The sequence below is a fragment of the Periophthalmus magnuspinnatus genome, chromosome 20, assembly GCF_009829125.3.
Source record: "Periophthalmus magnuspinnatus isolate fPerMag1 chromosome 20, fPerMag1.2.pri, whole genome shotgun sequence".
In the NCBI taxonomy this organism is placed as follows: Eukaryota; Metazoa; Chordata; class Actinopteri; order Gobiiformes; family Gobiidae; genus Periophthalmus; species Periophthalmus magnuspinnatus.
This window is the reverse complement of record NC_047145.1, coordinates 7,273,199-7,301,121: the sequence shown is the minus strand read 5'-3', so window position 1 is coordinate 7,301,121 and position 27,923 is coordinate 7,273,199. Positions and strand designations below refer to the sequence as shown.

Sequence of the window (27,923 nt, the reverse complement as noted above, 5' to 3'; positions counted from 1 at the left end):
CAAACTGGTTAATCTTTAATTTATTCAATGACAAATACAAAATGTACAAATTAATTTTAAAAAATCAATAGTTAAAAAACATAAAAATGCTCATTTGTTTAAAAAGTAATTTAGCATAACAGGTACATTTTAAAAGATCTAATTATCAAAACTTGATCTGAAAATGAAAGTTTCCATGATTTCTGGTGTGATATAGGAATTGATCAACAGAGGGCAACAGAGTGCAACTGCTGTGCACACTTTAAAGGGCCTGTACCTGATTTTAGTTTATTCTTGTAAACAGAAGTGCTCTTTGCATCATGCATTACATCAAAAGCTGATAAATAAGACAAACACTGAGACTGTAAAATATAAGCTATTCATCTTACAAGGCTTTTTTTCCCTGGTAATAACTAATACAGAAGCTACAGACGGTTACCTCTTTTTGTCTGGTCAGGCACATTGTTACTAAGAATCATGGGAAACCAACTGCCTGACACATCTGAGCCTTGATCATTTCTCTCTGTGATTAGTTTGTAGATAAATAGATAACAAGCCCACTATCCCAGGCACTTGATTCTCTGTCATGGTGCAATATCACTACAGCAGAAAGGACTAAGTGAGTGAGGTTAAAAGTTCAAACTAAAACATGTTCCTCACTCACTCAAAATCAGATACAGGCTCCTTTAAAGTGAAAGTAAACACTAAATCAACTTTTTGCTGCTAAACTGTCTATATGGTGTTTTAATATGTCTGTCTATATGGAGTTTCTAGTCAGTTTTGGCAATTTTAGTGTAAACTAGGTAAATTTGCAGCTTTTTTTGTTAAAAACTGAGTGCATACTGACTCCAGTGGCTGCAGCAATTTGAAGTACTACGTGACATCACACATGACAGCCAGGTGTTTCTGATTACAAAAACTGCAGGGGTGGGGTTTGAAGTGTGAATACCCGTTAGACCAATCACAATGTCCCACATATATCCAGACTCTATGTCCACCCCTCCTCCACTCTCACTCTCCCCTTTAGTCCTCCAGGTACTGCCCCGTTTAGCAGCTCTATTTGAAATGTGGTTGTGGTGTTTAGTTACAATTTAATGTTTTGAACAGTGGAGTTTATAGTGTTATTCATTTTACTAATCATTCCAAAAATATGAAAAGATATGTACAATCAGATTAGATGCATATGGATTGTACAACAGCTCGGTAGTGTTGGTCAGGACATGCCGATGCCCGCCAGCAGAGCCACCAGGAAGGCCAGGTTCCCCAGGAGGAAGAGCCCAGGAACCAGGGGACCACCCATCACCTGGATACAACATGTTTACTGTAAGTTGAATAGGTCAGCAATATTTATAGTATATGTGATTTTGGTCCTTACCACATTTAGTAGATGAGTATCTGTAAAATAAAAATATATATATATCGGTATATTATATTAGCAAAGCTGTACTCCCCTCATCACAGTACTCAGTTACATGACTTTTGGAGAAATGGTACCTACTTTACGCAATAGAGTAGGTTATACTTACTTGAGTGATGGTTTTGCTTACTCTTCCCAATTCCCTCAATATGAAATTATTTGTGTTTCTTGCATCGCTACTTCAGATATTATTTAATGTTTGCGTTTTTTCTTTGGAAGTACCAGAACCTGTGCATCATGTCCAACTACATTAATTCATAAATCATTAATAAGATTTCAAATACATTTTACGTTCAGACTTAGTACTTGAGTAGTAGCTTCTATTACTACTACCTTTTTACTCGAATGCATTCTGGTGGGTTTCACTATACTGGTTTAACACTTAAAACCTTGGCATCACTGGTTAACTAACTATAGATCCTTTGCTATGAGATAAAAATTGACCTTTTAAGTTCTGTATATTTGGATAAGTAACATTAAGTTTAACTGTTAATAAAATAAAATACAAATGACTGAACTGATCAGTATTACTCAATGAAATACATCCAAAACCAAAAGTATTATACCTTCACTTTTCTGGCTCCACTTTAAGTTCAGGTCAGACAGGAGGAAGTAGACCGCCTCCCATGCCACAAAGCCTCCCATCACCTTCGGCAGCCATTGGTTCTGGGAGCTGTCAATCAACTGGAGTCCGGTAAAAATGGCCGCCACTATGTAAAAAGTGCAAAATATTCAAAGAAATATAGGGAGCGAGAGTAAACATTTAAAGAGAAAATCTTACCAGATAAAGCTTTTATTGCCAAAGCGTTCAGAGCATGAGACCAGTTAAAGAGGAAGCGCCTGGAAAATATGATTCATTATCTACTTAAAGAGGGGGTATTACACTTCTGTGGGGTATTAATTGCTAACACAACATATTTAGATCACCATGTTGCCCTTTATTGTTTTGAAAATGCTATATTTGCTGAAAACATTGTATTAAAACGTTTAATAAGTTTTAAGTTTTGTGCCAAATCGAGCAGTGACGGGCTGTGTGGTGGAAGCACACGGAGCATTGCAGATAACTTCCTGGTTACTAGGCTTGTGGGAGAACCTTAGAAAAGATATGTGGAGAGATCACTAGATTATTCAAACATTCATGGATGACATCTCAAACCTCTTTAGCCATGTTTTTGATGAGAAAACCATATTAAAAGGAGCTGATTTAGCATAATACCCCCACTTTAAATGCATCATTAACAATCAAACATGTTTACTTTACAGTACAATATAGAAGTACAGCACAGTATAGGAAATGCAGCTTGTTTACACTCACTTTGGATGCTGAGGCCCACATCGTAGCAATGCCCCTAGTGGTTGGAAGAAGGACAGGATCATCACCAAACAGCCCAACACAGGGTGCGCCCCCTGAAGGCACACAACAGCATTATACTCCTGCTCTAACTCTACAGTTAAAATAAGAGCTGAGATGTGGACAGAGACTGACCCCAGACCAGGTGCGGACATGCGCAAAGACCAGGATGAAGGCGATGATGGTCATTGCCACGGTAAGGCACATCACCAACACATGCACCTACACACAAACACACACACATGCTAGGTTTCCATTTTTGTGACATTCCATTGACTTCCATTCATTTCCTTGAAACTGATGCAAACTTCAGTTGATCTGATAATAAAGGATTAATGACATCAGGAACCTGACGTTTGTCCCTAGGAGGGAGGCAGGTCTCCATAATGTGTGTGTACAGATTTTTGTCCCCACTAAGTGATGAATACCCATACCCATAGGTTTAACCTCATGTGCATTCAGCTGCTTTTTCACCCTACTGTGCACTACTGTATTGTGCAGTAACTCACCAGAAACCACATGTCCTTTCCACAGAGCCTGGTACCGTGGGCCAGTTTCTTGTTGAACCTGGCCACTATCATACCCAGGGAGCCCGTGAACATCCAGGCCACCAGCATCAGGGCACCTATGGGCAGAAGGAAGCACAGAAAACATAGATTATAGGCGTACATGAATATTGGCTCTATTTGAACCTCCTTATGGTTCAATTCTATGCAATTTTCTGCCCACAAACAAATGGAGAGGCCAACAGCTAATCCTCTGTCAGTAAAAGCGTGTGGTTTGGGGCAGACACAGACTTTGGAGGAACAAATTAGACTAGACTTTTAGTTAAACTGCATAAAAAGTGTGTATTGTTTGTTCATAAAATTCATATTGATACCTATATTAATAATAATATTTCTAGTCTCATAAATAATACCTTAATGCTTTTCGTGCAACTATGAGTATGAATATTTGGTGAGTCTGATTCAGATTTGAAATGTTTTCATTTATTATGATTGATCTTTATAATGACATTTGTTGCTTAGATGCGTGTCCAGGCCTCACCATGAGCCTTGATGATGGCAGGTGCTTGGACGCTCTGCACCTGTCCAGGTTTGGTGATGTCCACTCTGTCCCTACTGACAAATGTCCCTGTGTGGATTTTGATCTGTCCTGTACAGAGACATATACACACACACACACACACACAGGATTATTATAGGATGTCTACAAAAAAATACATAACAAAAACAGTGAGGGCTGAAAAAACAACTCTTAAAGAGAACAAGACTTAAACACAAACGCTTAGCTGTGGATAAATCTAAACCAAAGCTATGCCACTTGTCCACCAAAGCACCTGCGTAGGCCTCTGAAAATCACAAGTGGGAGCCAAGGTTTAATGCTGCTATAATTAAATCACTGCAGGCCTACCTGATTCTTACTGTGTCAAAACACAAACCAAAGTTATTTCTTGCTTTGATTACACATTCCTAACACTCTAATTATTTACTGTAATGTGTTTATTAGCACTTTTCACAGCTTTAATAGACTGTTTATAATTAGATGCAGACAGCACATAGTGGTCTCACTTTGACCCTATATGCTGCTTATACAATATATCTCTACTGAGGAAAGACATTTTTATGTATATACGCTTACAATGGGTAGGCGTCGTTTATAGTGAATTTTATTTGCCGCCACTTGTTTATGCATTTCGTCGTAGGGTTTTTTTTTTTTGGTTTTTTTTTTGGCAAGCTCTTTTTAGCTCTTTTTTCCTCAACTACATGGACAAAACCCTTTCCAGTTATTATTTTCACTATAGCATGTTTATTATAATGAAAAATGATGAATCCCTTCAGTGTCTGAGGGAATAGTTGTCTAGAGAACGGCTTTTGGCAATATTGGATTTCCCCAGACATCAGTATCGGTCCAATATTGAAAATTTAGCTGATATGTGGGAACAATATTTTTCTGCACTGCTGCAATCTCTGTGTGCCATGTGTCAGTCCCAGTTTGCCCTCAGTGCATCAGATTCATCTTTTTCAGCTCATAAGTGAAAGTATGCTTGTATTTTTACACAATCATACAACAAATTATTTTATATCCCAAATAAATACATTGAGTATTCATATCGGACAATACCCGTGACTAAAGTCATACTAAAATCAGCACTGATTGAGCTCCACAAAGCTGGTTCTGAGCCCACTCTTCTTACCGTTGCTGCTGGGGCCGTGTGCGTACAGGAGGTAATAGGCCTGGCTGCTGCTGCTCCTCTGGGTGGAGATGCTGTTGGTGGAGATGAAGGAACATCTGATCACTTTGTTCTCCACTGACGTTTGTATATCTGAAATGTTGCCCTGCAAAAGAACAATCATCTGTTGTGTTTTTATTCAGTTTTATGAATCTGACTAACTTAGTACTGTCTCGCCACTATATTACTATTAACTGACTCTTCTCCATCCTCACTCTCTAGACTCATGTTTTATATTCATGTTTTACCAGAGGAACACTTTGTGGTGTGGTTGATCCGGTGGAGTAGGCGTGCTGTAGCTGCACCAGGCCACTGTCGTCCATAACACAAATGTATATGTCGTCATTGCCCTTCAGAAGAGACGAAATGTCAGTTATAAATCTGTCCTTTTAACATGTTTTCTAACCAGAAGAGAAACAGAAAGATAAATTAGTCCAGAAACAAGGGAGGGATGAAGTAAGAGAATGATGGATTTCTTAGGAAAATATCTGCTACTGATGGAGGTGAAGAGGAGGAGATGAAAAGGCTGAGCAGGCTGATGGTTCTTCTGCTGATATGGAAAGATGAAGGCGAGAGAACATTTGCTATATTAGGCTTGAAAGGTGATCAGTTAAGAGGCAAAGGTAGCAGGCTGTGATTGGCTGACAGTGATTAACACTTTACAGGACAGAGAAAATACTTGACTGAATACTTGGTTGAATTTGCACATCTTATGGAAAGAATGAACTATAAAATGTGCAGAAGGAAACAATATGCAAGCAAAGATCACACACCCCAATCTAACATTCAGTACATTACCATCTCCTGGTCGTCTGAGAAGCCGAAGGAGATGTAGCCGTCAGAGGGGCCGGACATCTGGTACTGGACGGCAGAGGACCCAGGTGACACCAACGTGGCCGACAGGAAGTAACAGTTAGCAGGGTTCTGTGCTGGGTCACAGTCTGGAGGGTTCAGAAAGCACACCTTAGACTCTCCACAGCCTCCCGATGAAATGTCCTGTGAAGGGAGAGCACAGGGCACCGCCACAGGGCCGGATCACATCTCTGCTCATTCCTAGTACATGGAAATCTTAATTTATAAGTCTTATGCTGCATTCAGACCAAACAAGGTGTTGGCATTAAAGGAAACGATGCATCAAATACCTGTTGGAAAAGTCAAACTTTTGGGCATCAAAATGCCCATCTCAAACATCTACACTCAAGTGCATAGGCGTGTGCACTTTTTTTTACTGTCTAAATGGGTCTTATATAGTCCATAATAAACATTCTTGCAAATGTGTTAAAATGTAGGCATTAGTGTCTAAAATGGTGCCTGCACCGTCTCTCACTTGCCTTCACATGAAGTTCACTGTTGAAACACACACAATTTTGACCAAGACCACATCACAGCTTTGAAGGGAGGGGGGCTGTCCACTGGCCACTAACACACAAAACCACACCAGGACCGTCAACAGAAATTTGGGGGCCCAGTGCAAAAAGGCTCACATAGGCCCCCCTCTAATATAAATGATCAGGCAGAGGTTCCAATTCTGGGTCCCTAAGTTCTGGAGCCCAGGACAACAGACCACTTTGCCCCCTACAAGCAAACATTAGAAATTTGATCCAAAAGATTTCTTCAGTGACTTGAATTCAACCCAGGTAAATGCATCTTCTATAATTATTGTTGAGTTTCAGACACCACAATATTCCATTGGCAAACATGGTTGACTGAAGACTATATATTTGTAGACTACAGTAGTACCCAGGGTTATTGTAAACTAATTACTAAAAAGACATGCCATTATATTGTCTTTTCGAAAGCCTACAAGTGATGCTATTGCATTCTTCACTTGCAAACTTGTTTGTTTAGCAAGAGTGAAGCAGCAGCACTGTTTCTTCACTGTATTTGAATGGCAGAATGTGATCATACTTATCAAAATTATGATAATCAGCAAAACTGAACTTGTTTGAAAACCATCCTACTGTATCCACGGTCTGGACTCACTGAATTATCATCAGCTTTTCTGTGGCTCAGATGTTTATATGACAGAGGCCATCAGCGCATTTGGCACTTTTGGACGATGTTCTCTTCAAGTTCAGACTGTGATCATCATCATTACAACGAATTTAAATTCATGCACTGTTCCCCTCACTAAAAATAAAGATGTTAAATATGTTATTTTCATTTAACTTCATTATTTGTTTTTGTACAATATTTGGTAAGAATATTGTAAGAAGCAACATACAGTAGGGTTTAGGAGGTTGATTGCGATGGGCTCATGACCATAGGTGAGGGCGTAGATTGATCGGTAAATCGAGAGCTTCGCTATGGTCATGAGCTCTGGGTAATAACCGAAAGGACAAGGTCGCGGATACCAGTGGCCGAAATGGGTTTCCTCCGCAGAGTGGCTGGGCGCACCCTTAGGGATAGGGTGAGGAGCTCAGTCACACGGGAGGAGCTCGGAGTAGAGTCGCTGCTCCTACACGTTGAGAGGAGCCAGCTGAGGTGGCTCGGGCATCTGCTCAGGATGCCTCCTGGACGCCTCCCTAGGGAGGTGTTCTGGGCATGTCCCACCGGGAGAAGGCCCCGGGGAAGACCCAGGACACGCTGGAGGGACTATGTCACTCGGCTGGCCTGGGAACGCCTTGGGATCCCACCGGAGGAGCTGGAGGACGTGTCTGGGGTGAGTCCCTGGTTAGACTGCTGCCCCCGCGACCTGGCTCTGGATAAGCGGAAGAAAATGGATGGATGGATGGATTGCGATGGGAAAGAACTCATCTTCTGTGGCTCAATAGCAACACAGGAACTGGTCTGATCTTTATTATTGTATTTATGTCATTGGTAAAAAATGTTGTCATAGAATTTCAGTGGCACAATCAAGTACTAAAATAAGTTGCACATCACAACTCAATGATGATGTTCTAAAGATCAAATTCATTTGTTAAAATATTCAGACTTCAGCTAAACAACTGTTGCATTGAGCAGAGCTCTGCAGAGATTATAGGACCACAAACCTTTTTACATCTTTTTTAATATCACCCCTCAGAAACACATTGAAATTCTTGTGTATGATAATTGTGTTTCACTGAAATGTCAAATAAATAAAATTATCTTTGTTTGATATCATATTACAAATGATCACTATGCTAATATAAAAACAGGGTTGAAAAATGCATTTATCCCTCGTGATACCGGGCTATTTCCATATTATTGTCATGTCATTACTGTGCTGTAATGTAATCTAATATAATAATATTATATTGATCTCTATTGGCATTCAAAAGTGTTGAAAGAAATGAAAAAGCAAAATATATCCCTTTTAAACTCAAAGAATGACCCAAACACAAGCCACATTGGATCAAGATTGTTTATTACACACACACACACAAGATTGTTTATTACACACACAGAGAGACTACAGAGACATCTACAATAAAGAAGGCACAAGGTTTGGTACATCAAGGTTATATTGTACCATAGAATAACAAATATATTCTTTACTATTTAAAGGTGCACTAACTTTTCTGGTGGATGGTTCATTGCCTGTTTATCACCATGGAGATGTTATTGCTTTACCAGAAATGTGACAGAGTAGGCCCTTTAGCATAAAACTATCTTTCTCTATGAAGAAGGCTGCAGGTCGATTATAGACAAATCACAGTAAGTTAATGGTTGCTAATGCTAACTGGGTGCACTCTGAGCAATGCCTACAATGTGTACAGTGTCATATGGCTACTAGCATAGACTGTATATATAAATGGACAGAGTCCACATCGGAAGTGAGCATGGACGTGATTCGGGCTCCGTCGACTCTGGCTCCAATTCACTTTCTATAGAAAAAATGTTGCCCCTTTTCTGTAACTGCTACTGTCAGACTCATTATTTTGGTTTTGGTCTTTTTTATTTCACTATTGTGTTCGTAAATTAAAATATAAACCTAAACAACAGATAAATCTGGTGCCGTTTTTCCTTGAGGTCACTCCTGATAGCAGGGTTGCTAAGCCTCTACCATTTGCTAAACCATATGGAGCACAACTACAAATTAGCTGCCATTATTGCTACCCTGAGTGAGTTTAATTTGGGTGGAGCTGAGTGCTATGGGTGACTTCACACTCCCTTAGTCCTCTTTTGTATACAGTCTATGGCTACTAGGGGAAAAGGGTGATACTGTGATGCTGTGTTAGCTATGGCCAACTCTCAGTTCTACTGAAGAGCGCTGGTTATTCAGAGGATGAGATGACCTGGTGGAGCGGAGGTGCACAGCTCACACAGAGGGGGGTGGGGACACATCACAGGGCCCAGCAGCAGAAGAGCAGCAGTAGCAGACTCTGGGACAGACAAACAGTTACACATGAGTCCATGAGACAGGAGAAAGAACACAGGAAAATGAGACTGCCAAACACCTAAGATTATGTGATTTTTAATTGCACATGCAGGAGTAGTGTTTTAAGAATGTCTTAATTTGTTTGTAGAAGTTGTGTAGATATAATACTGTAGTAAACCATTCCATATTCCATGTTTTGTCCCCAATTGAAAGATCCTATATTATGCTAAATCAAACTTTTAGAGCTTTTAAATTTAGCACAAAAAAAACAACAAAAAAAACAACAAAAAAAAACCATACCTGTAGTTGTGTTTGTGTCATTGACACATGTCGGATGCGTCTACTGCTCCAGATGTAAAAATGCTTGATTCCACATTGTGATGTCATAAGTGGTAATGCAGGAAGTACTGTGCTGTGTATGTGTAGCAAAATATATTTTTTTTGTGAACATTCTCAGAATCTATCAGTGATAAACGTTTTATTTTGTTATATTTTTCATTTTGAATAACCTTGTAAAATATGTTTTTATTTTGGTTTCAACATTCATTTCCATGTTACAATATTAAGGTTCCACTTTGTACCTGTTGCACACGGGCCGGTGTGACACACCCTGTAGCACATGTGCGCACTGCCTCTGTCCCTCTGTCAGTACAGAGCAGGTTTTGTGCTGGTGAGTTATGCTCCACTGTCTCCCTGAAAAATTAATCTAGCACTTGTCTTAACATTGTTGGTATAATATAAAGTTTATAATTGTGAGGTTAATAATTTTTGGTTTATAAAAATACAAAAAAAAAAAAAAAACAACGTTCTATGCTAATGTTGATTTTATTTGTTTGTAGGGAGACTAAGTTGCTACTGTGCACTAATTCATGCCTCTGTCACTGTTTTAAAGGTTTGAATATTTTATTGTTTATTTCATATTGCACATGATATGTGCACACTGCCTCTGTCCCTCTGTCAGTACAGAGCAGGCTGTGTGCTGGGAGACCAAGTTGCTACTGTGCACTAATTCATGCCTCTGTCACTGTTTTAAAGGAGAGATATTAAACCTGCACAAAATGAACTCTGTCTCCTGCGACCATTTTGTCCATGCTACATAAAACTGGTGCCGTGACCCGGATCCCTTGATTAGCTGCTGCCGATCACCGAGGTTCTGCTGTGTGCTCGTGACGCCCGGAGTTCAAGCTGGTCTTCAAGCGGATCATGTTGGTCGCCATTTTGTTTGGCAGGGTATAGTCGTCAGTTATAAGACTGTGGGTCGAATATAGCGCCTCCTAGCTCAATAACAAAAAAGGGCTTTATTTCAGCAGTTGCAATTTTTTTTTTTGATTGAGTCATTGTTTTGTGGTACTTTTGGTTGATTTGTTCTAACCATGGCACATAAAAGTGATGAGACCTATGATGTATTATCACCCGCTGGGAGAGGGAGAGGGTTATTTACTTTTGTGAGTGAAACTCCGGGGCCTATCCCTAAAAAAAACTGTTTGGGTCAGATGATGTTAGCCATAGGCATGTCATCCAGGTCAGAAACACTAAATGCAACTGCTGACCTCTCCAGAATAAGTCTTGTTGTTAGACCAGACGTTAAAGAACCCCCCATGTATCGTGGTGATGGTGCAGACAAGTACTCCATTCATGAGTTGATTGACACTGTAGAAGTGTACTTGCATAAAAAAGACCCACCCCCCAGTGAGCAAGCAGAGGAAGTGTTAAACCATCTCCTTGGCAGGGCAAAAAGTATTGTCAAAGTGGGGCTGAAAAGTAGCAACACCCCAGCAACTCCAGAAACAATATACAGTATTCTGAGATGCTACTTTAGTGAGACCCCTGGCTCTTGTCTACCATTAGCTGATTTCTATGCCACCCAGCCATCAGCCAAAGAAACACCAGTAGACTATTGGATCAGGTTAAACACAGCTGCTGAAGCAGCTGATGGACATCTAAAGTGCCAAGGTGGTAAAATGGACAATATGGACTCAGAAATATCCATGATGTTTATCAGAAACTGCCCTGATACTAATCTCGCTTGTGTTTTCAAATGTAAGCCCATCAGTAAATGGTCACTCACTGAAGTGCAGGAAGCTATAGATGAACATCAGATGGAGTGCCAAGCTAAAAAGTTACCTGCAGCCTTGCCCAAAGCACACGCCTTCCGTGTGGCTACAGCTGTAGCAAATGTTGACCCTCCAACATGTAACGCAGAGTACTCCAATGTAAACACAGCCAAGGTAACTAGCCCTGTCAAGGTGAGTGAACAAGCTGTCCCAGAGTCAAATGCATTAGAGAGAGTGCTGAGTATGTTGGAGAGGGTGCTGGAATGTACAAGTCAGCCTGCACCAGTTGCTGCCATAGCACAGTCCTCCTCATTTGGCCGTCCATCTCCATGCCACGTCTGTGGACAAAACTCTCACTCAACACGTTCACATTGTATGAAAGAGAAAAGATGTTTGGGCTGCCTAGAAGTCGGACACCAGAGAAAAGACTGTAATAAATCCCCCGCAACTCAACAAGGCAGTACCCCAGCCCCACTGTTTCAGGGAAACTAATGCGCTCACATATGGGAGGGGACTGTGTGAGTGATAAAGTAGAAGATACCCTCAAACTTAACAATGATGCCCAGTCCATCTACTCTGAATGTGTGACAGCCTAACCCCCAGACACTGTTGTGCTATTTCAAGACATAGTTAGGCTTGACAAAGCGGACAGTCTATTCTATACTAATGCACAGGTGGAGGATGTAGTCTCCCTCAAAACCCTACTTGAAACTGGTTCGATGGCATGTACCATCAGTGAAGAGGCCAAACAGATGTTAAGCAGCGCTGACTCGAGCCAACCAAGAGTCTCACACACAATAATTCCATCATCGTGTGCAGGACTGTATCCAACATGCATGGTGACAGGTGGATCCCAGTCAGAGTGCTTAACACCTCCAACAAGCCAGTCATTCTGAGGCGCAAAGATTGCAGAGGTGTCTGCCTGCGTTGCAATTGAGGATTTGGATGAGGACACAGGAGCTGTTGAACCACTGGAAATGAGGAATCAGACAATGTTGGGTGAGCAAGCTGACCACACCCAAAGCCACCAAGACACTTTAACCAAGCTAGGCCTTGAAATCTGGACATTGACTCTTGTGAGGTGTCATCCTACTGGAAAAGTCAACTCCTGCAGCTTGTTCAAAAATATGAGGATGTCTTTTCAAAAAATAAACTTGATTGTGGTTCGGCTAAAGACATTGTCCATAGAATCCATCTATTCGACACTCGCCCATTTAGACTCCCTTACCGTCGAGTCCCCCCTAGGCAATACCACAAACTCAGAGAGGTCCTCTCAGAAATGGAAGAGCTAGAGATCATCCGCAAATCGAACAGTGAATGGGCATCACCGTTGGTCCTTGTGTGGAAAAAGAACGGAGATCTGAGAATCTGTGTGGACTACCGCTGGTTAAATGCGCGCACTATCAAAGACGCTCATCCATTACCCCACCAGGCGGATTGTCTGGCAGCCCTCGGAGGAAGTGCCATATTCAGTGCAATGGATCTCACCTCAGGCTTCTATAACATTGCTATGGCGGAGGAGGATAAGAAGCACACTGCATTCACAACCCCCATGAGCCTTTATGAGTTCAATAGACTCCCGCAAGGCCTATGTAACAGTCCTGCGAGTTTCACGCGACTAATGATGAGCATTTTCGGGGACCAGAACTTTTTGACACTTCTCTGTTATTTAGATGATGTCCTTGTTTATGCGCATGACGAGCCGGAAGCCCTGAAAAGGCTGGAAATGGTCTTTAGCTGGCTGAAAACTCACAGACTAAAACTAGCCCCAAAAAAATGCCAACTTCTCAGAAGGAGTGTTAGGTTTCTCGGTCATGTTGTGGATGGACATGGAGTTTCAACCGATCCTGACAAGATCAAGGCCATCACCTCTATGACAGAGTCAGATCTCATGATGGAGGATGGTGTAACTCCTTCGCAGAAGAAAATCAAATCATTCTTGGGCATGGGAATGTACTACCAGCAGTTCATCCAAAGTTGTTCCAGTATTGCCAAGCCCCTTTTTGCACTCACTGCTGCTCCAAAAGGGAAGAAGGGGAAAATGCGAGGTGTTGCGGCATTCAGGACGTTGCATGCCAGTGACTGGAGACAGGAACATAGAGAGTCATTCGAATGTCTTAAAACTGCCCTTTTAGAGTCTGTTGTCCTAGCCCACCCAGATTTCAGCAGACCGTTCATCCTGTGCACTGATGCCTCAATGGATGGACTAGGTGCTGTGTTATCTCAAATCCAAGATGGAGAAACAAAAGCTCGGCCTGTTGCATTCGCCAGCAAAGCTCTCACACGTGCACAAAGCAAATATCCAGCCCATCGGTTAGAGTTTATGGCGCTAAAATGGTCAGTCTGCGATAAATTCAGCCACTGACTCAAGGGCAACATGTTCACTGTTTGGACAGATAATAACCCTCTAACCTATATCCTTACAAAGCCCAAACTTGATGCGTGCAAGCAAAGATGGGTGGCGAAGTTATCGCCATACAACTTCAGCATCAAATACATACCAGGCAGTAAGAACGTTGTCGCAGATGCCTTAAGCCGCCAACCTTTTGTTAAAGGCAGAGTTTCTCGGAGACTGGTAACAGAGCCCACGAGAGCTTGTTGAGAGAGTCAGAGCAACTCAGTTAAGACGCAGCTCAGGAAGTGTTTAGGGCCAGTGCAGACTATCAAGAAGTGAACTGTCTCAGTGTCACATCGTGCTTAGAACATCAGTCACTGAATGATGAGGAAGTGTCAGCAGTTCTGTCAGGTCAGCTAGATGAGGACCAGAGCTCAGAGCAAAGGGTGTTCTCTTGGCTAGCTCAGGATATAGAGAGGTTAATGCCCCCAGGCCAATCTACTTTACCCGTGTTTTCTGTTCAAGAACTCCAAGACGCACAACGAAGTGACGCCACCATTGGTCAAGTCATACCGTTTGTTACACGTGGCAGGCGGCCGTCAAGGAGAGAGAAGTCCAATCTGTCTCCAAGAGCCCTGAAGCTCCTCAAGCAGTGGGAGAATTTGAAAATGCTTGATAGCATTCTGTACCGGGTGTGCAAAGACCTAACAACTGGCAGAAAGCGACACCAGTATGTGACACCCTTTTCCCTAGTTGGCCAAGTCCTCCATGGTGTGCACAACGATGCTGGGCACCAAGGCCAGAGCCGCACCTTACATCTTGCCAGGCAGCACTTCTTTTGGATCAATATGGAGCAAAGTACCCGTGAATATGTCAGATGCTGCAAACGTTGCGTCGTAAGACTCTTGATCCAGAGGGAAGAGCTCCACTTGAAAGCATAAAAAAGACAAGCCCCCTAGAGCTTGTCTGTCTTGATTTGGTCGGCTGAGGACGCAAAAGGTCGGAGCGTGGATGTTATAGTGGTAACTGACCACTTTACCAAAATGGCCCATGCCTTTCAGTGCCCCGATCAGTCTGCAAAACAAGTCGGCCGTCAGTTATGGGACAGATACTTTTGTGTCTACAGCTTCCCTCAAAGAGTCCATGCAGACCAAGGCGCAAACTTCGAAAGCGAGCTCATTCAGGAACTGTTGAAAATATCTGGAGTGAAAAAATCTAGGACCACGCCTTATCACCCAATGGGCAACGGGCAGACCAAAAGGTATTAATAGGACACTGGGGAACATGATCAGAGCTTTGCCACCCCATGATAAGGGTAAATGGCCACAGATGCTCCAGACATTGACATTCGCCTATAATTGTACAGCCCATGAGTTGACTGGCTATGCACCATTTTACATGATGTTCGGTCGGATACCCAGACTTCCAGTCGATGCTATGTCTCACAATGCAGAAAGAGACAATGAAATCACCGACTACGACAGCTATGTAAAAAAAGTAAGAGATACTCTCAAGGAGGCCCTTGCTGCGGCCCAAGCCAATACTGAAGACAGTCAGTGACGCCAAGCTCGCTGGTACAACTTGAAAGTGAAAAGCACAGACATTCAGGAAGGTGACCAGGTTCTCTTGACAAACAAGGGTGAGCGTGGCCGTAGAAAGCTTGCTGACAAGTGGTGTTCCAATATTTACACTAGGGGTCACCAACCCTGTGCCCGCGGGCGCCATGTCGCCCCCAAGCCCCACATGAGTCGCCCGCCGACCGGTTCTAAAAATAGCACAACTCACTAATGAGCTGCATCTAAAATTTCATTTTATTCTGTTGCTATTTTTTTTTTATCACCCTTGCGTTTATATAGATTTAAAAATGACAATATCTTAAACATATGTTCATTATATGTGAAGTTTAGATAAGTTAAGGTGAACTTTGACCTACTCACTTCAAAGGTCAGTATTGTGCGCGTGACAAAACTAGTGCTCCGCTTGCGAGCGCTGTGAGGATGCGCTGAAAGCAGTTTCTTACTCCAAAACATGGTAGAAAATAAAGAGATCACTTTCACAACAATTTAAGACTGTAAAAGAAACCTGCGCGTATCTCATCTGCGGAGCGACGGCAAAGGTGGTGACGGCAAAGCGGCACAATGTGGAGGGACACGTCACTACGTCTCACAAAACTCCACACTAACTACCCACGGGGACGCGCACTCCCCACGGGGATGCGCACTCCCCACACTATGGGCAGAACAAGCCCAGAGCTAAACGCAGTTTTGGGTAAACAACAGGCTTTTTTCACGACACCGGTGAAAAAGTCACACAACGCAACATGATCAGTGTGTTCACATAGATGATTATCATTTATCATTATTAATAATATATAACTAAAGGCAAACTGAGAAAATTTGTTATTTCAGAAGAGCGTCAAACTGGTAGCCCTTCGTATGACTCAGTGCCCATAAAGTAGCTCTCAGGTTAAAAAAAGTTGGTGACCCCTGATTTACACTGTTGTGTCCAAATATCCCAAGTGTCATACTTACCGAGTCAGAAATGCAGCAACTGGGCAAGAGAAAGTAGTCCACCGAAACCTGCTCTTGTCAGCCAACTTCTTGCCACTTGAGCTTAATCACGTGCAAGAGTCAGTGTCCTCCTTTGAATCCACCTCTGAACAAAGCAATGCCAACAGTGTCAGTCAGGATTTGTCACTTGTTGAGTCGGATCACAATGTAGCTGATCGCACCGCTGAGTGGGTAGAAGAAACAATGTTTGAAGATCCCCTTTCAAGTTCATGCCCTCCTCAGGCTGCCCCAGATCTAGTCTATGAGTCATGCACTGAGTCTGACCCTGAAGATCATCAGGATGCTGAGGGTAATCATCGAGAAGTGGGAAGCAGTGTTTCCAGTCCAGTCTCCGCACCCTCTAGTGACCAGCCCGAATCTAAAGAAGCAGTCCTTGACGCAGTCAGCCTTTTCAGAACTAGGGCTGGTAGATTAGTGAAACCAGTTAACAGACTGATACAAAACATGACACAAAAAAATGTTCAGACACGTAATGCCGTTTCTGATTTTGCTAGGAATTTATTTTTGTAAAGAATAATAGTTTTTTTGGGGTGTGACCAAAGTGTTACAAAGTCGCTGTGAATGTCATCTTCCAATGAATTTCAAGTTAATGGGGAGGAGCAGCCGCTAACTTACCTGTAGGAGATTGTGTATACGGTGCTATCTCATTGCGAGTGTACATTGTTTAGTCTGGCCAACTTTTCAGTGTTGCTTTTCCTTTTTGTAGAGGGAAACATTTATGTTGCAGATGTGTAAAAGATTCATTGTCTATGTTAGCTGGCGTGAATGCTACCCTGATTCCAGTTTACAGTCTATTGGGACAATTTTGAGAAGTTCAGAGGGGAGTATGTAGCAAAAAAAAATTTTTTTGTGAACATTCTCAAAATCTATCAGTGATAAACGTTTTATTTTGTTATATTTTTCATTTTGAATAACCTTGTAAAATATGTTTTTATTTTGGTTTCAACATTCATTTCCATGTTACAATATTAAGGTTCCACTTTGTACCTGTTGCGCACGGGCCGTAATTGGTGTGACACACCCTGTAGCACATGTGCGCACTGCCTCTGTCCCTCTGTCAGTACAGAGCAGGCTTTGTGCTATGCTAATGTTGATTTTATTTGTTTGTAGGGAGACCAAGTTGCTACTGTGTACTGTTTTAAAGGTTTGAATATTTTATTGTTTATTTCATATTGCACATGATATGTGCACACTGCCTCTGTCCCTCTGTCAGTACAGAGCAGGCTGTGTGCTGGGAGACCAAGTTGCTACTGTGCACTAATTCATGCCTCTGTCACTGTTTTAAAGGAGAGATATTAAACCTGCACGAAATGAACCCTGTCTCCTGTGACCATTTTGTCCATGCTACATATGAATCTCAATATGAAGTTAGCAGCTCTTGGCAGGCACTTCTCAGTGAACAGTTCCTCTGGTGGCAGCCACGTTATTACAACAATGTTGTAAAATGTGAATGAGCTGAGCTGTTTAAAAGGCACTTTACAAAACCAGAATAAAATATAATATAATATAGGACCTTTGAATGAGAGCTCGGAATTGTGTGGCATGGTTCAATGAGTTTCTGTGGGTGAATCTGCCCCTGAGGTCTCTGCTGAGGGTACTGGTGACCTGGTGTCATAGTATCAGATAACGGGCTAGTTTGGCATAGGGATAAAAATCAGACTGCTTTATGTCCAAACATTTAGATATATTTGTGGAACAGTTGGCATGTGTGTCTATTCTTTGTAAGGTTTTTATATTAATTTAAAATGTCTGAACTTCAGAGCTACATGAGACTCACCAGAGGAGTAGCAGGCAAAGTGGAGGGCCGGGCTGTGGAGGAGTCATGGGCATTGCTGTTGTCATTGCTGTTGTCATTGCTGTTGTACTCTCCAGTGAACTCGACTTTAGGACTAGCCACACCCACCCAGTATGTCTGGTAACTCTGCACGAAGGTGGTGCTAGAGAGACATTTTATACTGATTACCATTCATGCCTGGTTATAGACAGCAGAATGAAAGAGAGGACTTACTAGAACTGCACAGTCCGGTTACTCGTAGGTCTCCATGTCACCTGTACAGAGCTCTTGTCGACGTTGGAGGTGTGGGACAGCGCTGAGCTCTGAAACAAAACACATCTGTTACATGGAGTTTAACAATATGATCAATCCCTCCTGTCATCTGCCAGTCACTGTCAGGCAATCACAGTCCCACTACCTTTGACTCTAAACCAATCACCTCCCTAAACTTCCAGACAAAATGTCACTCTGTCATTGCATCTAACAGATCAGTGTGTAGATGCAAAACAACTTTCTCCAGCTAAACTCAGACGAGACTGAAGTCGTGGTATTTGGCCCACTGAAACAAAGAGAAAGTGTCAGCTCTCACCAGTCTCTCTCTCTCTCTAAAACCTTCAAATCTTTTCTGCAGAAAGCTCTGGCAACACAGGTTCTGTTGTGATAGCACCTTCTTTAAAACTGTAAAAGCGCAAGCTATTCATGAGCACCGCCTTTGTCATTCAGGATGTGTTATTTTGCATGGGGCTGCAAACCCTGACAGCAAATACGTTCTATAGGGACTACAGAGCTGTTTTAAGCCTCCCAGAGAATTGGCGTACTATTGATTTGTTGGTGCATATGGATATTGAACATTTTACACAAATTAACAAACAAATTAATCATATTTTAGTGGCAAAACCCAAATTCTTCATCAAAATGAATGGGATTCCTGCTTAACCGGAAGTGCGGTTCAGACGCATTTACAGCAAAAGTGGGCAGGGCGGAATAAGGTCAATAGGCCTATAGCCTACAGTAATAAATGTTACAGCGACCCCTGCTGACTGTAAATGTCAGTGCAGTCTGGATCACAGGGGCAGGCAGGGGTCAGATTTCACAGAGCAAGTATGGGACAGTGACTCAGCAGTTTGCCCCACTCTCACAGGACTGGTTTTGTTTGTGCTCAGCTATGGAAATGTGAAAGTATACAGAAAATAATGGCCTCTGGGCATGTAAATGACCTTGTTGTTGGAAAACTACTTTTCTCTTTATAACAAACAAGACGATTATGTTGTTATCTTATTCCATAATTAACTTCATTTGATGAGTGGAGAATGGAAATCAAAGTTACAGGGCACTCCACTGCTGTAGGTACTGGACAAATTCAAGGAAAGGAGTCTGCAAATCAGCTTTTTGAATCCCAAACTTTGAACTCATACAGCAGGATTTAATAGTTCATCCTGAACTATAAACCTGAAGGAGCCAGTAGCGATGGACAGGGGTGAGATGTGAATGCCTAGGAGTGTTGGAGAGGAGACGGGCTTTCGCGTTTTGCATCAGTTGGAGAGTATGAAGTAGAGGCTGGTTGAGCCTGGCGTAGAGGGCATTGATAAAGACATGGACGGCATTCTCAAGCTGTCAGCTCCAAGCAGAAAGAACTTCACCTTGGCAAGGAGGCACAGCTAGAAGAAATGTGCTTTTTTCACTATGGGAACAATATGACATGTCAAGGGAGAGAAACTGGATGTGTCTTAGGTCAAATGACCCTGTTCATAGTACGGATGTAATGCTGATATTCTTAATTATAAAAAACATTGGACATGATGTCCCATTTATTTATGTTAGAATTGTGTGCTTTGGTTTTCAAGATAATTATCTAATCAGATCATCTTAATGCTGATAATGCTGCTCCAGTTGGTTTAAACCTAAAAGGAATCTCTCTGATCTGAATGGTCACCTACGTAAAGCCCAACACCAGCAGCCAATCATTACTCAGTGCTAGTGCAACTTCTGCAGCTCAGTGAGTGAATTCTGGAGGTTCTGAGCTTCCATATGAGGCATGGCCGGTCCATATACTGAGAATTAGAAAAACTTGTATGTGTCCTCTATCTGCATTTTAAGACAATGGCAACCCATGTTCAGTTGAGATTGTTGTAACTTTATTTTAATTGTTAGAATGCAGGCTCCATACAGTTCCCTTAAAGGTACACTATGGGTAGGCTACCTTGTCTCTGTGAAGTGGAGATGTTATTGCTTTGCCTTAAATGTCCCTGAGTATGGTATTACCAGACCAGTTACAGGTCAGATCTGTGGAAAGGCTTTCAGTAAGAATGTTTTTTTTTTCTCAAAATATTTTTGAGCAATAAAAACACATAATTGAATAAATGAGAGAAACAGATCAGTTTCATCCACACAGTGGATTATTATATTCAAGGTTATTCTGGAGCACAGATGACATCACTGCGCTCATGTTACGCTCTTTGTTTACTCCAAAATTTCTGCTTATCTGCACAGCTCCGAAATCAAAACACTTAGTAACTAGATAAGACCTGTTCCGAGGGTGTGGCTAAGGAAGCATAGCTTTGTTTCAATATAGCCTTTACCTCCTCATGCCCTTCATGTTATTTCATGTTATGATTGGAAGGAAAGCAGTATGGGTGACATGTCTTGTTCAGGGACAATTCTGCATTTCCTTTAAGTGTAAGGTGAGGTGTGAGGACTTACCGCTACCCCCCCACAGGTGAGGGTCTGAGTGCCCACAGGAGTAGACACGAAGGAGCCCACAGCCGAGCCACTGGCCTCTTCCCGGGCCTGGAGCAGGAAGCCTTCAAACTTGGGAGAGGAGGTGCTAAGGATCACTGTAACAGAGCAGGGAGGGCATAGAGTAACGGGGGTGGTGTGTAACACACAGAGAGGGCTTCAGAGGAAAGGACAGAGGGGGACTGTAATACACAGAGTGTTCACATGGGACAACAGGACAACACAGAACATGCACACCTTTATAAACAGTGGATACAAAAGATGATTTGTTATTTATAAATATATATTTTCATGTATTGTGAGACATTTTGAGGACTTTTTCCCCATTCAAGACGTAATATTTTGTTTTAAATTGTTCATTGCAGCAGTCCCAATTATTCGCATTGATCTTTGTAGCTTCTAAGGTTGTTTCTAATTTATTTGTTTTTTTGTTTTTTTTTAAGTATTACAAAATTTACTTTTTAACCAATTAAAACACACATGAGATCACAATGTCTTTGTCAAGAGAGAGCTGGCCAAGAGGCGAATAGCACATGACAGTCATCACAGTAGCATTACACAGTTTACAAGAGAACAATCAGATACTACAGGTAAAACTCTTTTTTTTTCTCGCAGTTTTTAGTTTAACCTTTAGTTAACCCCCCCCCATTTATTATAAATTGCCACATTGCAGTTTTTATTTTGTACTTTTAGTCCAGCTCATTAATTTATAATAATACTCAAAATTTTATATGGTATAATTGTTTTTTCTAAGAAAATCTGACCCTGCGCATTTGGTTACTTGATATTCTTAGCACCATCATTTATTCCTAATGATGAAACTGTTAAAAACATAATCTTTAGATGACCTAGAGAAGATATATTTGATATATTATTATTATATTTATATTGTATTATGTATGCATGTATTACTTTATTCTGTTTGTACTGTATATTATCAGATGAATCTTGAGGTGAACTCTCACCTCTTTCAACAACCAGAATATGGAACTGTATTTAAGGACAGGAGATAAGGTGAACGCTTTGGTGGGGCTCTAGTGAGTCAGATAGAAGGATATAGGATACAGGGGTTCTTTAAGGACAGGGCCACTTATCATGGATAAACAGATATGTAGCTTAGCACATATCGACGTGGAGAGGTGAACAGTAGTGGAGCTGAAACAATCTGAGGCACTCAAGTTCTTTAATGAGTCATGGACCAGACTATGTGTTTCGACAACTTCATCAGGGCTTAGGGTTTGGGAGTAGCGTTCCTAAGTAAGAGCTTAGGAACATTTTGACACTAAAGACACTCAGGTGTCAAAACATGTAGGCTGGTCCATGTCTCAATAAAGGACTTGTAATGGTTCTCAGGTTGTTTAAGCTCCACTACCGTTCACATTTTCATGTCAGTATGTGCTAAGCTAGAGCTCTGTTCCTCTATGGAAAAGTAGTATTTTGTAGTTATTTTGGTACAAATGAAAAAAAAATTCATGGCTTGCTGGCGTGATTTGCAGCTATCTGTTGAAGGTGAGGACAGCTACACGCCTCTTTGTTATAATGATGTCAGTTTCCATTGGGCATCATAGTTTTATAAGGCCAAAGTCAGCAGATTTGTTTCTTTTATTAAATTGTTTTAAATGATTGATGATTTGAAATGTCCCAATTATAGCATAATGATCTATGGGTGTCATAGATTATAACTATATAGCAGACACAAGCACAGTATATGTCCTTTAAAGTAGCACCCACTGTAACCAACTATAAACTTTACAGCAATATAAAGAGTCCTTTTGTCTTTTATTCAGAAAGGAACAAAATATGTTAACTGAAACATGATCAGACAATTTCATTTAAACTGAACCCATTCTCCTCAGAACACGCCTTCTAAGAAGAATGGACAGAGAACAGCAGGGAGGTGCAGAAGATACACGTGAGACCTTGTAGGCTAACAACAATGTGTCTCTAATAAAGACACTGGGCTTTGGGTAGAGCTCATTGTGAAGGGTGAGGAGGTGGCTACAGGTCACCAACTCAAGCACAAAGATCAGATCATCCTGTCATGTGTCCCTCAAAGGTACAAAAAACAGTCACAGAGACATAGTGTATCCGAGCTACAAGTGTGAATCAGGATTTGTTTCTGAAATCAAATTCTAGTTTCACTTTTAAAGGAACTGTATGTTTGTACAAATGTAACCTGATCTCTCAATTAAAAAATAAATAAATAAAGAAAAGAAAAACTGTAAACATCCAGAGCTCACTGAGCTGCAGAAGCTGCACTAGCACTAGCTGATTAATGCCAGGCTGCAGGTGCTGGGTTTTCGGCACCAGGGCGTGGGTGGAGTTTCTGGAAACAAGGACAGTGCATCCTGGGCAATAATAGAAAAGACCGGTTTTCTTTGATGTGACCTCTCTTTTTACTTGTGTCCCCACATCAGTAGCGGTGATGCAGCAAAGAGGAGACTACTGCAGGATGCTAAGCTAAGAGAGAACTAAACCGTCACCTGACCAAATCTGCCAACTACTGTAAGTTTGTTTAATTACCACATATTTGCAGTTCAGAGGAAACTTCTACAGGCAAATCCACGGCTGTGTCATGCACTCACTGGTCCCTCCTGTTATGGCTAACTTATATATGTTTATACAGAAGGCACTTCCTCATTTCCAGGTACTCCACCCACGCATTGGTATCAATACCTGAATGAGAACTGGACTAAAAAAAAATTCAAGATCTGGAACCTTTTCCTACACAATGCTGTGGATCTGAACATCAAATTCACATGGAAACATGCCCATTCCTTACAGAGCTTTTTACAATGCAAAAAACAAAAATCAAAGGTATACTGTCAAAACCAGACTCGAAGAGGCTTATCCAATAGGTTAGACTACTGTAATGTCCAGTTTTTCCGCCAAGACATTGCTCTTGTGATATGAGTTATACAACGTAAGTATAATTATGTTTAGTCAAAGAACTCAAATGTTTAAAATATACACACAGCAGGTGACTTCAGGTGTGGAAATCAGACTGCTCATTTTCACCCAATCCCTGAGTTATTTTTCCGACTTGTGTGAGCATTCACGTGCTTTTTTCAACCAATTTTTCAACTTCTAGAGGACTACATGAATGGAGCATATGATCCAGACTCAAAATGGTTCTACTTGGATGTGTGTTCATTTTATAATTGTATGATATTCTCATTTTAATACCTTTCATATCTTGTGAAGCACTTTGAATTACTGTGTATGAATTGTGTTGTATAAATAAACTCGCCTTGCTTTGCCAATGTGGGAAGGTCAGGTCATGTTTATGGAATTAAAAATCTCACATACAGTTCATTTCATTTGCGTACCAGCAATGCATTATGTAGTTTGAAAAACAAAATAAGATATTCATAACTGTGGCCCATGCCAATTAGTTTCCCTTGCACAGCTGGTATTACAGGGTTATTCTCATGGGACATATGAAGGGTAAATGCTTGCCTCTTGAAATAGTCCCGATAAAAACATGTTTTTTCAATCTTTTACCCAGCATTTTGAAGGTTTTTGTTGGTGTATGTGTTATGTTCCATTCTTGATGTATTGATTACAATATTTTCCAGATGTTTTAGCAACATCGAGTTGGGATGTGACAAAAATATGTCATACTTAATATTTGATGGTTTACAGTATCAGCACAGCTAAGACTTGCTAAACCAGAGCCACTCTCTGCTGGCTCAGACTCTGGGTTTGAATCTAGTCCGACTGTAGTATTTCTCACAGTAGGCTATAAAATGTAGGTCTATCTATTAAGCTGGAAACAGCTGGATAAGACACAATACTACTACTACTACTACTACTACTACTACTACTACTACTACTACTACTACTACTACTACTACTACTACTACTACTACTACTACTACTACTACTAATAATAATAATAATAATAATAATAATAATAAAGGCTTCTAAAAGTTGCAGTACAAAAATATTATTATTAATAATAATAATAATAATAATAAAATTAGTATGTTAAATCTTTTCTGTTTTCTGTATAACATACATACAACATCATACTGTTTATAATTTGTAATACATAGTTTGACAGCAATGGCTGTTGGCCCAGTTCAATCTCCCAGGTTTAGGCAGGCCCTGAATACATCATCTACACATGGATCAGATTTTTGAAGAAAATCGAACACCTCAACAGGACCATGAACACTCTTATTGAATGCAGGCTCCTGAAAATATGTTGTATATTTTTCTTGAGAGCTTAAAACTTTTTTGGCAGTGTTTGCTAATGTGTGCATTATGTCACCATGGTAAATGCTGAACATTCCACCATTGAGATACATGTAGAACACTCCCAGCATGATGTCACTGCAAAGTATCAATCTGGAGAAAATGTAGCCTCCTGCTGGTGCCCAGAGTCAGCACTAAACATGGGGAAATCAGCATTTCAGTTTTATGCAGCTAAAACCTGGAACAGTCTTCCTGAAGATGTGACACAGGCCTCTACTTTGACAATGTTTAAATTCAGGCTCAAAACTGCTCTGTTTATCTGTGCATATGACTGAAAGGTTTTTATTCTCTTTTTCTCTTTTAATATTAATTTTATGATGATTACGGTATATGTGATTATTTATGCTTTGATCTGTTGTATTATGATTTTAATGTCTTTCTTATTCTGTAAAGCGCTTTGAATTACTTTATGTATGAACTGTGCTATACAAATAAACTTGCCTTGCCTATTTGTGTTTAGTCACCTAGCCCATTGTCTGCTTACAGTAATGTAATGATTATCAAGTGTCTCCTTTCAGATATGAGTGTCAACACGAGGGCCCAACCTTTGTTATTACTGAGTCTGTGTCAATATTATATTATAAATATATAAATAACATCTTCAGGATGGAAATGACTCAGCATGTTCGTAAATGACCTCAGAAAAACTAGAGCTAATTAAAAAGAGCCCAGTATAGACGTATAGTAGCAGTTGGTACCCTCCTCTATTAGAATTGATACTTTGCAGTGACATCATGCTGGGGGTGTTCTATATCTATCTCTATGGTGTAATGTCCATAAGTTACCATGGTGACACAATGGGCACATTAGCAAAGTTTTAAGATCATTTGAAAACTCAAGAGTGTTCATGGTCCTGTTTAGCTGTTAGATTTTCAACAAAAAGGTGTGACTAAATGAAAAAAACGCTGGCTGATGCTGTCGAGCTTATGACTAATTTTATGTGAGAGAAACTTGTTTAACAGCACAAATCATTTCACGTTGTAGTTCCAGCTAAATCAGGTCAGACTGTGTTAAAATAAATTTCAGATTAAAGCCTCAGACAGAGCAGTGCCTCGTGCCAGCTCCAGGGATCGTTGATGATATCAGCGGCAAAGTATTAATACCAAATTGGTCTGGCAGGAATCAAATTGGTATTGATATCATTATTTTATGGTATTTTCTAGCAGTGCAGCACTACATCAAACTGGTATCTTGACTTACTAATGCTAAGGTAAATAACAGGTGCTCGCCAGTGGATATGGAATATGTGTGTGTGTGTGTGGGGGGGGGGGGGGGGGGGGGGGGGAGGGGTGTCACCAAGACGCCATGGAGCAGGGGGCTTACAAGGACGTGTGGACAATAAGATAACAGCTACGTTCTGGTCATTTTGGTTATGCCAGTTCTTATCTGCAGCCCCTCTCCCTCTCAAGGAATGTGTGACCCCCTACTTCAACTTTGCTTAGAGTTTCTTAATGTGTAACGCCATGGAGACCAGAAGAGACCCTGCCTTACACACACACACACACACACACACACACAAATTGAGAGACACTATAAAAGCTGTCAACATGCACAGCTCAGGACTCTCTTCTATCCTTTCCGTAGAGTCCGTTGCTTCATTGTTCACTTTTCATTGTGTGGAACTCATTAAACCCTTCTGACTTTATGTTTCAGACTCTTGGTCCTCTTTGACCCTTACACCAAAATCGAACATTCTTACATTATTATTTTAGAAATGTACTGAAAGTCACAGTCTGGCATCAAACATCCTTCTCCATATAGACAACCAGGTGACACCAAAAGACCAAATTACTGGACCCAACCATGGAAAGGTGAGCTCATATCATTACATACATAGAGACAAAAAAGTGTCAGATCCTCCATCAGGAAAGATACATAATGCATCTTCAGAAGAGGTTAAGTTCTGAGTTACATTTATTTGAGTAACTTAAGAAATTATACTTTTCAGAGTACTTTTCTAACAGCATACTTTTACTCCTTCTTAAGTAATATTTTTTATTGAAGTAACAGTATTCTTACATGAGTAAAAGTTTGGGTTCCTCTTCCCACTGTAAATCTACAAGTGACAAAAGCTTTATGTTGACAAAATGAAATGATTTGAGCATTTGTTTCTTGCGGCGCTCCTTCAGATATGATTTAGTTTGTCTCATTTTTGTGTCTGTTTGAAAATACCAGATTTTGGGCATTATTCAATGTTTTCATTAATAACTTTCAAATTATAAATCACATGTTACATTCCAACAGATACTCTTTAAGTTACTCTTACTTGAGTATAGTTTTTCCAAATACTTTTTTTACTCTTACTTGAGTAATTTCTTAGACTACTGGTTTGTTCTTCTACTTTGAGTAATATTATTTTGAAGTAACATTGGTCTTACAAGTACAAATACAGATTTTAGCTACTCTACCATCTTTATACCCCATTAAGTGGAGGTTTCTATGACAAATCAGCATTCGAAGTCCCCTCTTTAAATCTATGGATGAGAATTCAAAATCATTCTAAAGCTGTTCAGGAAAGGTTCATTTCTGTCCTGTGAATGTGACTTTTTAAATGTCGATACTTGCTTAAATCCAATCTAGTTTAGTATTGATTAGTATCTGTTTTTCAATATTTCTCTAAATCTATGAATGAAAATTGGTTTGGGGAAATAATGAAATATCTTTACAAGAGTCTCACCTGTGACGTCCTGCCCCGCCATGTAGCTGGTCTTCTGGGTGCTCACTGTGAATGGGGACTCTGTATTCTGAGGGCTGGTCGCTTCGTGCCCAGGGATCATAGTTTTACAGCTAGTAGTCACCTTCCCATTTTGGAAAGCCTCTACTCCCAGCCTACAACCCAACAGCAGCAGCACCAGCGCCACCAGCACTCCCTTACCCTCCATGACTTCACACTGAACACTCCTACCCCAAG

General features: G+C 40.9%; 1 protein-coding gene across 2 annotated transcripts; it reads right to left on the bottom strand.

Annotated features, from left to right (window-relative positions):
* Positions 1-27,923, bottom strand: LOC117388743 (putative ferric-chelate reductase 1). Of its 2 annotated transcripts, XM_033986326.2 has the most exons (15): positions 27,690-27,923; positions 20,717-20,850; positions 18,251-18,339; positions 18,020-18,179; positions 5,779-5,976; positions 5,229-5,330; positions 4,945-5,086; positions 3,795-3,902; positions 3,257-3,372; positions 2,883-2,969; positions 2,712-2,803; positions 2,178-2,236; positions 1,963-2,106; positions 1,355-1,374; positions 155-1,282 (listed from the first exon to the last, which is right to left on the bottom strand). In XM_033986326.2, exons 1-15 carry the CDS (start codon positions 27,892-27,894, stop codon positions 1,193-1,195), a joined length of 1,746 nt encoding a protein of 581 aa, XP_033842217.1. In that variant the 5' UTR covers positions 27,895-27,923; the 3' UTR covers positions 155-1,192. The 2 variants fall into 2 exon arrangements, with proteins under 2 accessions (XP_055086294.1, XP_033842217.1); XM_055230319.1 differs by lacking the exon at positions 1,355-1,374 and having other exon boundaries at positions 1-1,282; positions 1,949-2,106.